This window comes from Canis aureus, chromosome 12 (genome assembly GCF_053574225.1).
Source record: "Canis aureus isolate CA01 chromosome 12, VMU_Caureus_v.1.0, whole genome shotgun sequence".
Classification (NCBI taxonomy): Eukaryota; Metazoa; Chordata; class Mammalia; order Carnivora; family Canidae; genus Canis; species Canis aureus.
This window is the reverse complement of record NC_135622.1, coordinates 42,471,022-42,485,020: the sequence shown is the minus strand read 5'-3', so window position 1 is coordinate 42,485,020 and position 13,999 is coordinate 42,471,022. Positions and strand designations below refer to the sequence as shown.

Genomic DNA, 13,999 nt, shown 5'->3' with positions numbered 1-13,999 from the left:
GGCTTCTGTTTTATACAGTCAATATTATTTTGGATTTATCTACATATTCACTCTCTCTGTACTTCATTCCTTCTTACATTGTCATGCTTCTATCCGAGGTCATTTTCCTCGTAACATTTGGAATGTGTCATTCTGTCGTCCTCTGGCCTCCATTGTTTCTGATAAGTTGCTGTTAATCATAATGTTGGTCTCCTGTGCGTGATTTGCTTCTGCTATTCTTGAAATGGTTTCCTTGGCTTTAGAATTACACCTAGACACATCCATTATTAAAGTATCTAGGTAAAATTGTCCTTGTGTTTTTCCTACCTGAAGCTTTTTCTTTTTTTCCAGCCTCTTTGATGTGTGGCTCAATATTTTTCTTCAAATGTGGGAAGTTTTCAGCTGTAATCTCTTCAAATCCCTTTCTGCCTCTTTCTCTGCTTCTTCTGGGACTCCTTACCTTTATGTTTTTGTGTTTGGCAGTAGCTACAGATCTCTGAGGCTCTGTTTATTTTTCTTCAATCTTTTTTTTCTTCTGTATTTTTCAGAAATGTAACTTCTATTGATCTTTCCATCTATCTTGAAGCTTACAAATTCTTTTTTCCTACCATTTCAAGTCTGTGGCTGAGCCAATCGACTAAATCTTTCGGTATTGTATTTTTCAGCTCTGGATTTCCTTTGTTTTAATAACTTCTGTGTGTTGAGTCTTTAATCTTTATTTTTTTTCTTTAATTCCTTGAACATATATATATAATAGCTGCTTTGAAAACTTTGCAAAATCCAACATCTGGGCCCACTCAGAACTGCTTTTCATTGACTGCTTTCCCCCCCTCCCATCCCCGAGTACAAGACTCACTTTTCAGTTTGATAGCATGTCTGGTAATTTTTGGTTGCAAATGTTCAATAAAATGTTGCAATTCTGGATTCGTTGGAGTTTTCTGAGGGTTGTTGGTTTTTTAGTAACTTGCCAAGACTTAAACTTTGGAATAGACCTCCTTCATGGTGTGTAGCCACTGATGTCTTTGATCAGGTCTTAATTTCTTATTTTTATCTCTTTAACCTGGCATCCTAGGAGCCAGCCCTGGGTCTGTACAGTTGAGTGATCAGTCAGTGACATGGACAGGTCATGCTCAAACACCTTGGGTTTGTAAGTCTCTATTTATTGGTCTGTGTGTAGGTTGGGGAAGGAACACAAAGATTCAATCAGTTCTCAAATTTCTCTTCACTTAGGGTTCTTTCAGGTCCTTCTGGAACATATGTAGATTTCTAGCTAACCAGGAGTAAGTGAAGAGCATATTTTGACCTTTCTCATTTCCTGGATTGCCCCATTAAATATCTGATTGGCTCTAACTAGAAACAAAGCACCAAGCTAACAGAGTTGTGGATGTTACATATTTATTAGTCTACCACTTTTCACTATCTATTGTCTATTGGTGGTGGTGTTTTTTTTTTTAATCTCTCTTGGTTTCTGTTTATTTGGTATTATTTCCAGGTAATTTTTTTAAATTGAAAGCCAAGCATTAGAAATATAATTTCATGTTGTAGATGGTGCTCTCTTCCTTCATGAAGGCAGACAGGTAGGGGGGCAGATCACCTTAATCTAACTGGGAATAAAAATGATTCAAAGCAAACTTCTGTCTATTTGAAGGATGTCTATCTCAAGATGCCATTTTTCTGTTTAACCTTGATGATCTTTTCACAGAGGCAGTACAGATCAGGGATTGGTTGGCAAATAATGGCTGATGGGCCAGATCCAGCCTTATGAACGTTTTTGTATGACCTGTGACCCAAGAATGGATTTTAGATTTTTAGATTTTTTTTCACATGAATGGCCACTTATTCCAGCACCGTTTGTTGAAGACACTGTCTTTTCTCCATCGTATTGCCTTTGCTTCTTTGTCAAAGATCAGTTGACTTTATTTACATGTGTCTATTTCTGGGCTCTCTATTCTGTCCCATGGATTTATTTGTCTATTCTTCTGCCAATAGTGCATTGTAGCTTTATGGTTGGTCTTGAAGTTGGATCATGTCATTTGTCTGACTTTTTCTTCTTTGATATTCTGTTGGCTATTTTGCCTTTTCATATAAACTTTAAAAAATCAGTTCATTGATATCCACAAAGGTTTTTTTTAAAAATTTAAATGGTTGGGAGAATTAGAAGAGTATCTTATGACACATGAAAATGATATGAAATTCAAACTTCATTCTCCATAAAGTTAATTTGTTTACATATTGTGTGTGACTATTTTTGCACTACCCCAGAGCTGTCTCTGAGTAATGACAGATAGTATGGTCTGTAAAACCTAAAATATTGACTATTTGATCCTTTACAGAAAATGTTTGCCAACCGCTGATTTGGATCTTTGGCCATGACTTATACCTAGCTTGTTGGCTATGAACACAGCTTGCAGAGTCAGGCTGCCCATTTTCAAATCCTGCTATCACCATTGCTAACTGTGTCATCTTTAAAATGTCATTTAACCTTGCCAAACCTGTTTTATCTACGAAGTGGAGACAATAGCGTTTATCTCATAGAGTTGTAGGGATTAAATGAATTATTTCATGTAAGGGCTTAGAATGCCTGGCCTATAGAAGCTGCGTATAAGTGTTAGCTGCCATACACATTTTTATCCTGGCTTAAAAAATATTATCAAAATAGTCTCACATCTCTGCCCTGCTAATCCATCAACCCCACTATTCCCAGAGTGATGGATCATCTTAAAATATGCATTAACAAATTAACACTCATCTTTCTGAATATCAGAGTGGCTCCCTGTTGCTCATAGACAGCTCCACAGCCCAGCTGCCCTCCTCTACCCTCCTCTATCTGCTCTCCATTCCCCTTCCCTCCGGTTACAAACCTGCTCCAGCCTTTTCTAGCACACCATGCTTATCTGCAACTCTGTGCCTTCCCATCATATGGCTCTTTCTGCCCAGAAAGCTTTCTTCTGGGAATGTAAAACTTGCTAGTGAGGTCTGGGGGCAAGTCCTAGCCATCATTCCTGCTACAAGCTCCAACAAGGAAATCGGTGCCTAATCTTACAGAGGGCAGGAAGTGAAATACACTCTTGCTGCTTGTGAAACTTTAGATAAATTCTTTTCAGGGTCAAAAAGGAAAGCTGCAGAAGAGGGTGGAGGTAGAAAAAAAAATCAAGCCCTCTCCCCCAAGACAGGGGCCTCTTTGGCACTATCTCATGCAGTTCAGGATTTCTCTCATGGTAAACCCTGACAAGGAGCGTGCACCCTGGGCAGAGAACTGGGCAGGGAGCAGTCAGATGACATCAAGGACTGGGATGTCTGATTACCTATCAGCATCATAAAATATCTCCTGAAACTGATAAAGTAAACATGAAGATGACATAGCAACATGAAAAATGCTCACAATACAATATTAAAGGGAGCTGGCAGGAGTAAGATTGCATCCACATGGATTACAACGAAGTGGAAAGTGTGCCTGTTCCGGAACCTGATGATATACCCAGGCGTGTGAACAAATCACTTTTGGTTATTGGGGTAGCGGCACGGTGGGTGAATTTTTGTTCCTTTACTTGGAGTGCTATTCATTGTACTACACTGTTATTTGTGTATTTAAAATGTTTTATGAAAACTTTTTTTTTAAGATTTTATTTATTCATGAGAGATACACAGAGAGAGGCAGAGACACAGGCAGAGGGAGAAGCAGGCTCCATGCAGGGAGCCTGATGTGGGACTCGATCCCGGGTCTCCAGGATCACGCCCTGGGCCAAAGGCAGACGCTAAACCACTGAACCAGGCTGCCTTATTTTATGAAAACTTATTGGCTTATACACTTAAGATGAGTCTTTTATTATATGTAAATTATATTTTTAAAGGGTAAAGACAATGTAAATATCTTAAAAGACGGGCCCAAAGTAAGCTGGGATGAGGATAGTGTCTTTGTAGTTTCTCTACCTGCCTTTTTTTCCCTTCCACTTCACACTCAGCACGACCCCTCAGGACAGCTCCTGTTCAGCCATAGATGTACAGTCATGGCCACTGGGAATCCCATTGTTAGCTCTTAAATTCATGTAACACTTTAGGCAATGTCCACACCATCCTTTGCCTTCCCTCTTTTGTCCCAGAGTCCCCCAAACAACAGCAGGTATGTCCAACATTACCTTCCTCAAAAGTTCTGCTTTTTGTTAAGGAACCAATAAAATGATCTGTGATAATGTGCTAGATAATAAGGTGATACAGGGTTATTACTGACCTCTCCCAGATAACACTTTTGCTTTTCTTTTTCTTTTTTTTTTTTTTTTTTACACTTTTGCTTTTCAAGCTGGGCATTCTGTCTCCATAGGCTGCATTAATGGAAGCATGTGTCCCAGACAATGAAAGTGATAGTTGGGACGAATGAATCTGGACTTTCCTAACACAAGGGACATTATTGACCTGGGCATATAGGTAGGGCTGGGAGGAAGGACAGGAAACTGTAAATCTGGGTGGGTGTTAATTTCAACTACATAATCTGAACATATTTGCTTTCTTTTAGGACCTACCCATGCCCATACCTCTCCTAGAGAGAACGCATTGGAAGAACAGCTATTGCCAGAGGTGAGGGCTTTGTCCTGGTAAGAGAAGTGAGGGGAATGTGGTTCCTTTCTAGTGGGTAATTCCAATTCTTGATGCAAATTGGCAGGACCCGCCCTGAAGCCTGGAGGGGGTGGGCTGGATGAATTGCTAACCCTCCCTCCCCACCCCCAGGGATAGTCGGGCTGCCTGGCACAGCAGAGGTGGCACAACTATATCTCCTGGAATTTGAGGTTCATCACTCCGCAGACTGAGCTGGTGGTTCTGAGAAATGTCCAGAGAGTTATAAATGGGCTTGTTATCTCTATGAACTTTGAAGCAGATGCTATGAATTATCTGAAGGCATCTGGGTGAGGTCTTCCCAGAACATCCATAAGATAAGAGTTGAGAATAAATTCTTTATCTTTTACAGAAATTAGTAATTCAAGAGAAATTAACTTGTGTCTTGTGACAGTGAAATGTGGTCAAGTACTTTATTTACTGCATATTTTCCCCTGTTGGAATATTTCTCCTCCTTCTCTTGATTCTGGGGAGAAAACATGATCTCCCTTCCCAAGGCTTTCTGTGAGATTCACAGAAACAGAGGCTGCTCTGGACTTGCATGAATATCTGATGAGGCCCGAATGGTCTTGAGGACCTGAGTACTGGTCACGCAGTCCCTCCTCTGCTCTCAGCAGCCTAATCTGATGGGAGCTCAAGAGTTACCATTTTCCAGTTCACTGTTTCCAGCAGCATATAAGCATAATGCCTCCTATGCCTGCTTTTGTGTAGATAATCAAAAGAGGGAAAGTAGATAATATAAAAAAAATATGATAACAAAGAATAGATTTTTTTAAACCTTTTAGTCTATTATATCCTGGGTCTCTTAATTATTCTTTTATTGTGACACAATATACATAACATAAAATTTACCATTTTTACCATTTCTGGGTGTATAATTCAATGGCATTAAGACCATAACATTGCTGAGCAACCATCACCACTCTCTGTCTCCAGATCTTTTTCATCATCTCAAGAATTGATTTTTATCCTTTTTTGTGTTCTCCCTGCCCCCCCACTCACCCCAACTGCTCTGAGGCATCCTTACCTGCCACTTGCTAAGGTCATTGTCAATAGACACCTGTCCCCTTTTACTAGGTGAATAGAGTATGGAGTTAGATGAACATGACTATGGGCAATCATGATTGCTTCTGGATTTTGAGCCCAGAGAGAACAAGTACATGGTCAAAGTACACCGAGCTTTCAGGACCTGCAATATTTCTCCACAAGGCAGTTGATGTTTTTACTATTTGGTTTCAGTTACAGAGCCTGAAGAACTTTCTATTTCCATGCAACCCGAAGAAGTCAGAATCTAGTGTGCCTCCAAAGTCAGGTACGTGGCCCTGAGCCATGAGCTTGGAAGGCTGGCATCTTCTCTCTGGTGTGGCCAGCAGAAGTTCCGACTCTACTCCTCTTGCATCTTTTGGCCATTCGGGCCTCTTCGCCAGCCCCCACCCTTCACTCTTCCCCCTCTCCCCTCAGCCGTTTCTGTAGAGGGACAGGAGCGAGCAAACCAACACGGCTCCACAGGTGAGGGCAATCTCCCAGAGCTCACCTCCAGGGATGCAGATGCTGCCATGGGAGCTCTGGGTTGGGGCTTGGTCATTCACCTGCCCTCCTGGATTTAAGCTGCAGTGGATGCCATAGACATTTTCTCTAATGGGCTGGATTTGTCTAACACCTGGATAGTATGAATGTTGCTCTTGAGCTGGCTGTCTTCTCTGGCTCTATCCTATGAAATGGCTGCATCACAGACCGCATTTAATGGCTTTGCTTATGTTTGCATTGCACTAACTTATCAGAGTTTCCAGTTAGGCGTGCTAGTCTTACTCCTCCGTTATATAAGGAGTGTAGCTAGAAAAAGAAATCGGTATACCTCTTAGGAAATGGTTTCTTTAGGCGGTTTACTTTTAATGGCCCTGTAACATGATCAGGAGGTCAGTGGTTTCTAGGGAGACTTAATTCTAAAACTGCTGGTGGCCTGGGTGGGTCACGGAGGCTTCCTGGAGGACCAATTTGCATATAGCTTGCATCTGATGTTTATATGTGTTCACAGACTTTCAGTGGTGTTCTCTGTCACTCTTCAAGTTAACATGCTCCCTTTTGTATCCAGGTGGTTTTTGTTTTAACTTACTACCCTCATTAATGGGGGTCCAGAAATGCAGAGCCAAGGGATGGAGGGAAGCCAGAGGAAGAAGGAAGGCCAGGCAGGAGGGAAAGAAGGGCCATGAGAGACCTTCCATGGGACACCTGTGGCTTGCAGAAGAGTGAGCCTCCTTCCAGCAGGTTCCTATGGCTCCCAGTGACCTCCTGGTCTTCAGCTTTCCATTGCCCTGGCTGACAAATCTTCAGCATCTGTCCTCAGGCTGGAGGATGTGGGTCTGGCCCTCCCATTTGGCATCTTTGGCTCATGTAGATCTGACCTTCTTAAATGGGTTTTTGTTTTTGCAGTCCACTCTGTGAGACCTTCTGATATTAAATTTGTGGCAGCCATGGGCAATGTGGACACAGTAAGTATTTCAAGGAGATGAAGGTGGGAGTCAGTTTTTGGGACTAGGAGCCTTAGAATGAACTCCTGGTTGCCAGGCAGGGTGTTTCATTTTGAGAGAGAAAAATATTCTGAGTTGGGGGCATTCTAAAATCTAGAGTCTGTGTCCTTTTTTATTAATCAAATGAATGCCTCCCTTTACATTAGGATGAGGAAACGTTCAGGGTTTCTCATTAATACATTAAACCAGCTGATAAATTAAGTCAAAGAGCACACAGAATTTTATTTTATTTTATTTTATTTTATTTTATTTATTCATTTATTTTTTTTTTGCACACAGAATTTTAAAAATCATTTCTTAAGCTTCATTTATGAGATAAAGAAAAAATATCCTTACCTGCTTGGTAAATAAATCTTTGCTAATAAATTTTAAGTGGTGTACTTTATACGATCGGGTAAAGGAGAAAGAAAGCAATGAGAGAGGTGGAAAGAATGAGGAGAAAGGGGACGCCTGGGTGGTTCAGTGGTTAAACGTCTGATCCTGGAGCCCTGGGATCCAGTCCCACATTGGGCTCCCCACAGGAAGCCTGTTTCTCCCTCTGCCTATGTCTCTGCCTCTCTCTCTGTGTCTCTCATGAATAAGTAAATAAAATATTAAAAAAAAAAAAAGAATGAGGAGAAAGGGATAAGCAGAAAGAGATGGTCTGGAGAGAAGGGGGTTGGAGAGCAGAGGGGAATGCCAATGTGATTCCCAAGTCAGTGCTGGCTTCTCACAGCCCCGCCTGGCCTCTTTCAGGACGGGTCCACAGCCCTGCTGCCCCAGTGCCAGCACTCCCGTTGACCACAACACTGATCAGTCGAGTGTTCTCTGCTCCTCCTCAGAGCCCCACTTCACCCCTGCACCAGAACATCCCTCCACCCCGCCAGTCCTCTCCAGGGTGTTCCTCCCTCTTCCACTTACTCAGGCTTCTTCCCAGTGGCCCTCTCCATCCCTGCGGCAAGCTATCTTCTCTGTCCAACCCCACGTCCCTTCCCCTGGGTCCCACCTGCCCCCTCCCTGCAAGCCCTATCCCCCTCCCCAAGCACAGTGCCAGCCCTCCAGAAAGAACCAGACTTGCCATTAGAAAACAGACCAGAGGCCCAGTGGAACCTGGCAGCAGGGCTTCCCACCCTCATCTGCCCTATGGGTGCTAAGCATGACTGTAAGGCTGTGTTGATGAGGGTGAAGGTGGAGGTCTACAGGCAGGAGAGATGTGGAAGGGGAAGTAAAGGAGAAAAGAGACTTCACGTCATAGCACATGGAGTTTGTTGAGCCCATGTGTCCCCATGTGCCCGAAATGTAGGTGACACCAGCTGGAGGACTGGAGCACTCTGCCATCTGGGTAGGGAATTCCCTGAGATGCCCACCACATCAGGTTTCTATAGTTGTAGCCATCTACAGTTGGTGACTTCCCTCCTTTGGTCACAGCTCAACAGGAGCTCTCTTGCTCATGAATGACACAGACCCCAGGGATTCTGCCTGTCCCTCAGCTCCCCTGTCTCCTCCTGTGAGCTGGCCTGGCCTCGAATACAGCCCCACTCCACGATGGCCTCCCTATCCCAGATTGTTAGCACCACACAACTGGCATCTCAGTCTCCAGGGTGAGACCTGAGAGCACGGTTCCTAGGAGGCTGCCTTCCTATGTGCCCAGAGACCACAGCTGTGAACTTAGCCTGGTTTATAGAAAGTATCAGACAGGGGGAAAATCATGGAAATTGATGAATTTAGGGGAAAAAAAAGAATTCGTAATGCTGGTGCTTATGTATGTGTGTATGTATGCCCGTCCCAAGGTCCTGGAGCTTTCTGTAACCGAGGTACAATCTTACCTACTTATGCCTGTAGCACATGTTTGTTTAATTGCTCTGGACAATGTTTTCCTCACAGAACTTTAAAGATCAGACTTGCAAATGCTTGTAAAAATTATTTGCAAACTAACATATGTGATATATGTTCAGTATAAGAAAAAAAACATACACACACACATATAAAATAACAAATTAAAGATCTCGTTTGATCACCTAATCTGCCTCAGTACACTCACACACACACACACACACACACTCACACACACACACCCCAATACATAGGATGAGAGAGAGAGAAATAAGATTAAACTGCAATATACTATCTGAGACTTGTTTTTTGTTTTGCTTTGTTTGCTCAACTAAGAGCTCTAGACATTTTCCCTGCCAAGGAGGTTACAATCCACTCTGTCAACTTTCTCGAAGATAGAGTTTGTGTCTTAATTAGGTTTGCATCTCTAGTACCGTAGCATGCTCAGCCAAGGAAGAGTATGGCTGCCGCGGGCAAGATGGAGACTTGGGAGTCTGCTGGGTTTGTCCCAGCCTTCCTTTTCTGTGACTTCTCACTGAGGCTTCCCCCATCTCCCCCACCTTGTTCCTCTTGGTCTACCCTTTTCTTCCTCTCATCAGCCCCAACAGGCTTGTTCTGGGCAGGAGCTCTGCTATCATTCAGATCCCCTTTGCTTGGGCACAGGCCGTCCCACTTTGCCTCAGCCCAGGAGCCATCCTCCCTCCTGACCTCACCTGCCTGGCATCTCGGCTTATGATTCCTGACTAGCACTGTAGTGCAATTTTTGTTCAACTTTCTGCCTTTCCCTGGAAATTTTGCCTTTCAAACTGCTTATTGAGTAAAATACGACATCCCGCTTAGAGGAAGGTTGTGGTCAGCCTGACCTCCCAAGAAGGCTCCAGAGTTGTGACCCAGTTTTATAGGCTGGTTGTCATTTGAGCTGGGTCGTTAAGGCCAGACAGGCTCTTTAAACAGAAGCAGCAGCAGACATGGGTGTAGGCAGTGTGGGTACAATTGTCACCTGTCACCATCGCACCTGGAGATACTGTCTTCTAGGAATTTCAAGAAAGAAAATTTATGTCAGAACCTGTGAAAATACTGGCAATAGTTAATACATGCTGAATACTTTCTATATACTGGGCATGATTCCGAAGTTCCCTAGGACCCTGTAGAGGACACAGTCCCCAGGTGGGTTAGCAGGGTCTGTCTCCCCTCAGTCCTACAGCCAGGGACCCTCTTTAGCAGATGGTGTCCTGTGCTGTCCAGCATTTTATCAAGAGGAAACCAGAAGCTTACTTTGTTGGTTCAAAAAAGACTTAGCAAACAAATATTTGTTGAGTACTTATGATGTATCAGGCACTGTTCTAGGTCCAAGGAATATAGTCCAGGACAAACAAGACAAAATTCCTGCCCTCGTGGCACTTACATTTGAGTCAGGGAACTAGGCAATAAATAAAATTTCATATTAGGATGGTCATACAATAAAACAATCCATTTTACATCTATGTAGAGGTTAACAGTCTACGTAGCTGCATTTAACTCTAAGCTCTCCTGTGCCTGTCTTCTGTTCTGAAGAAAACACACCTCTGGTCGCTCTAAGTTCTGGTACAACATGTTGTGGAGGAAACTTGATATTTGTCAGCAGATTTAGGCTTTGGATCCATGGCTTTGGATCCATGGATCCATGGTTTCCCTTTTATGGGTGGGAGGGAGGGTCTGACCGGCGACTGGTGTCTCACAAGGACAGGCTCTGCTGCCTTCCCTGGCTGGGTGGTTCATACTTCTTATCTCTTCCAGGCTCCAGACTCCGGGATCATCAACCTGGAGAAGCAAAACTGGTAACTGTCATGGAAGTGCAGAGCTGTAGAGCTGAGAAGGGCCTCACATAGGATCTGTTCTCATTTCTTGGCCTTGTTGACGGGGAAACCCAAGGGCTGGGGAGGAGATGGTTTGCTCCAGGCATTCTTGGGAACAGGTGGCAGAACAGAGACTAGAATCTAGCCTCCTGCCTCCCAGTCCAACGCGCCTGTGCCCACAAAGCCCCCTGGGTCCTCTGGGTGACTGGGAAGAAAAAATGGGAAGGACCAAACAGAGCTCTTGCTTCCTACCACCTGTCTCCTGGCTCTGCTCTGGGGGACCCGGATCTATCTCATCCCACACCAGGGGCTGCATCCCCTTCCAGCACTGGGCCAGACTAGAGGAAACTCCACCAAAGCTGTTCACTCCACTTTGGTGGCTTTATAGCCATCTGCAGTGTGTCTCTAACTCTGGGAAGGGTAAATCCAGAACCAGAGCAACGCTGAGCCACAGCTTGTTACGAACTAGACCCCACTAGTTGAGGGAGAAGGTTGCTGAATGCAGTCTGATGCTTGCATGTTTGCTTTTACTTGCAGGACTGACCCAAGGCCACAGCAGGTGTGCATGGAGGTGGTGACAGGTGAGTCCTGTGTCTTCAGGGCCAGATTCCAGATTGTCCCGATCCCTCTGAACACAGCAGCATTTTGCTTAGTGAAGAGACTGTACCCTATTGCCCATCTCATCATGGAACCTGAGAAGTAGGGAGGCATTTTGAAAGGACAGAGAGAGAGTCTGAGTATAAAAAGTCAAATACCCTAAAAGGTGGGCAGGGTGTGGGGAGGGGCAGGGTGGTGCCAGGATGTGTGAGAAATGTGTCAGAGGATCTCTGAGCAAAGAGAAACCAGGAGACATTAGATTAAAGGGCCTGGGGGAGACATCAGGGGTGTCAGCGTCCTGAGACTCCTTCTCCCCAGGACCACAGGGCTAGACTTCTAGCACTTCCTCTAGGGAAACCATCCACCATTTTCCCACCCTTGTCCCTGCACCATGAAGATCCAGGTCTCATTTCCAGTCTATTTCATTTCAAGATAAGTCCCTTACTTATAAAATAAATACGTCAGTTGAGTTCAGGAAAATGAAAAGAAGAAAATAAAAATTAACTGTAATCCCACCACCCAGAGATGAGCATTGTTAACACGTTGGCCTTTTTACATGTACATGGGCTTATGAATATGCAATCTGTGGCCTGGTGGTTTTCATTTACCATCAGAGGTCCCTCACGACTTTATTAAGTCTTTCCGAAACCCCCAAGCCCCTAATGCCAGCTGAATTAGCCTAGTGGGATGTTAGTCACCTATGCCTGGTGCTCACGAGTCAAGAACAGGGAAATCACCTTTCACTTCATAATTAGAGCAAAAAGCCTCTGGAGCTGACACTCCAGTGAGCACAATGACAAGTGAGGTAGACAGTGTCTTGTCAATCCCGCCCTCGAATTTCTCCAAGGGCCCAGGAATTATTAGGTTCTCTGCAAAGGACAGGGATGAGTAAGACGCTGCCCCTCCTCTCAGCCCTCACCATCCAGCAGGGAAGGCTGAGGCCAGGTATCTAGCCCTCCAGGATCTGATTGACAGGTGAAGGGGATATTGGTGGCCAAAGTGGCAAGAGGTTCCTCTTGCAGAAGCTCAAAGCGTCCCAAAAGAGGCCTTTAATGACTTAGTGACTGTCACAGCTCTGCCTCGGTTTGGCCCTATTTACCTATCAATGGTAGGAAAAAAGAAATGTAGTGGGGAGGTTGGGGGGGTTGGGAAGATGGGATGTAGTTTAGACTCTGAAGCACAAATACCACTGCTGCTTTGCCTGACTTGTCAACTTGACCCCACTGTTGAGCCCCTTGTCCACATGGTAACGAGTCCTGACTGCCCCTCATTCAGCGAAGAGTGACCAGGAGTCCCCTGGCCAGAGCTGCCGCCAAAGGCAGGATGGTGAGGGCAGATTTTGCACCTGCATATTCACAAAGGCAGGACTCCCCTGTAGCTGCTGGTGCCTCCAGCCCACCTAATGCTCAGGGAAAGTGGGAAGGAGTGGAGAGCCGGACCGGGAGCTCAGCTGGGCAGCTGAGCAGGCAAGAGGAGCCCCTGGTCTGCCCAGGAGAAGGGGCTCCAGCGATATCCAGGCCAGTGCAGTGGTATGCTGGGTGGGCCCACACTTCATCTGGCTCAGCCCGTCTGTCCTTCTTCAGATCTAGCCACATCCTCTCCCACCATGGCCATTTCACAGATGGAAAAACTGAGTCTCGGGGAGGTACACAGACTTTCCCAAGGATATAGGAGGAGTCCATGGCACAGTCCCATTGAACCCAGGTGGTCTGGCCCCACTGCCTCTGCCTTTTGTTGTGACCCCACTGGAAACTAAGAGAGAGGCAACAAGGACAGACGAGGCACTCGGCAGGACCTAAAACAAAATGCCAGGAACATTTAGGCAGAAAGATCCACGGTCACCTCTGATCCCAGAGGAGTAATACAGTACAAACACTTCTACTTTGGAAAGCAATTCTCCTCCAAAGACCTAGCACCAGGAATCCTGTTTTGCCATTTGCTCTCATGACTTTCCTGAGATGTGTGTCATTTGCTCTCACAGATTCTCCCCAGGCACCTACTTGCGTGCACATTCACGTGCGTGTGCACATACTGTCCCTGTCGTCTGCCCCTGGCCTCTGAACTTCTTGTTTTCTCACCACCTGTGGGAAGGGGCTCCTCCTTCAGGTTGTCAGGACTTAGGAAGGAAGCTCATTAGTTTGGGTTGAGGACAAAGCCCGAGTCCCATATGGCTTAGGTGGCCGCCCAGGCTGGCAAAGCCGAGAGACTGGTCTCCTGACGTCCTGCCTGGCTTTGCCACCACCACCCTGTCTGCCGCTGCACAGGGCCGGCTGCCTTCTGCTCCCCCAAAGCCCCAGGCGCGTCTGGATGGGGGCCACTGGAAAGGGGTGCGGGGAGGCCTCTCCTTCCCATGACACTCCCTGCTCTGCCCTCTCCTCTCTCGGGAGCAAGATGCAACTTAACTGCTCCTGACAGCACTATTTTTAGCGGTCCTCTGGCTGTCAGCTCTGGGACGTGTGTTCCCTGGAGCTTTCCCGCCCTGCTGTCACTCTCAGGAGGAGAAAGGGGGGCTGGGAGACAGCCTCCCCGGGTCCCCGTCCCAGCACACTTTCCCTAACGAGTTGATGGCGCACGACAGTGAAAAGCTTGGTGTTTGAAAGCTCTGGTTCAAGCCCCAGCAACTTCAACTTACCATGAGAC

General features: G+C 45.5%; 1 protein-coding gene across 6 annotated transcripts in view; it reads left to right on the top strand.

The window, feature by feature from the left end:
- PLB1 (phospholipase B1) overlaps positions 1-13,999 on the top strand; it is a 136,944-nt gene that overhangs the window by 32,085 nt on the left and 90,860 nt on the right. For 5 of the 6 annotated variants that reach the window (XR_013349497.1, XM_077843737.1, XM_077843738.1 and 2 more), the window contains exons 3-7: positions 4,490-4,551; positions 5,827-5,899; positions 7,018-7,076; positions 10,704-10,744; positions 11,300-11,343. Coding sequence is in view for 5 of the 6 variants with exons in the window: in XM_077843737.1 (XP_077699863.1) it covers positions 4,490-4,551; positions 5,827-5,899; positions 7,018-7,076; positions 10,704-10,744; positions 11,300-11,343 (279 nt within the window). In the remaining variant the exon portion in view is untranslated. Of the gene's footprint in view, positions 1-3,365; positions 3,504-4,489; positions 4,552-5,826; positions 5,900-7,017; positions 7,077-10,703; positions 10,745-11,299; positions 11,344-13,999 lie in introns of those variants that run through there. The other variant, XM_077843740.1, reaches the window with a different exon arrangement.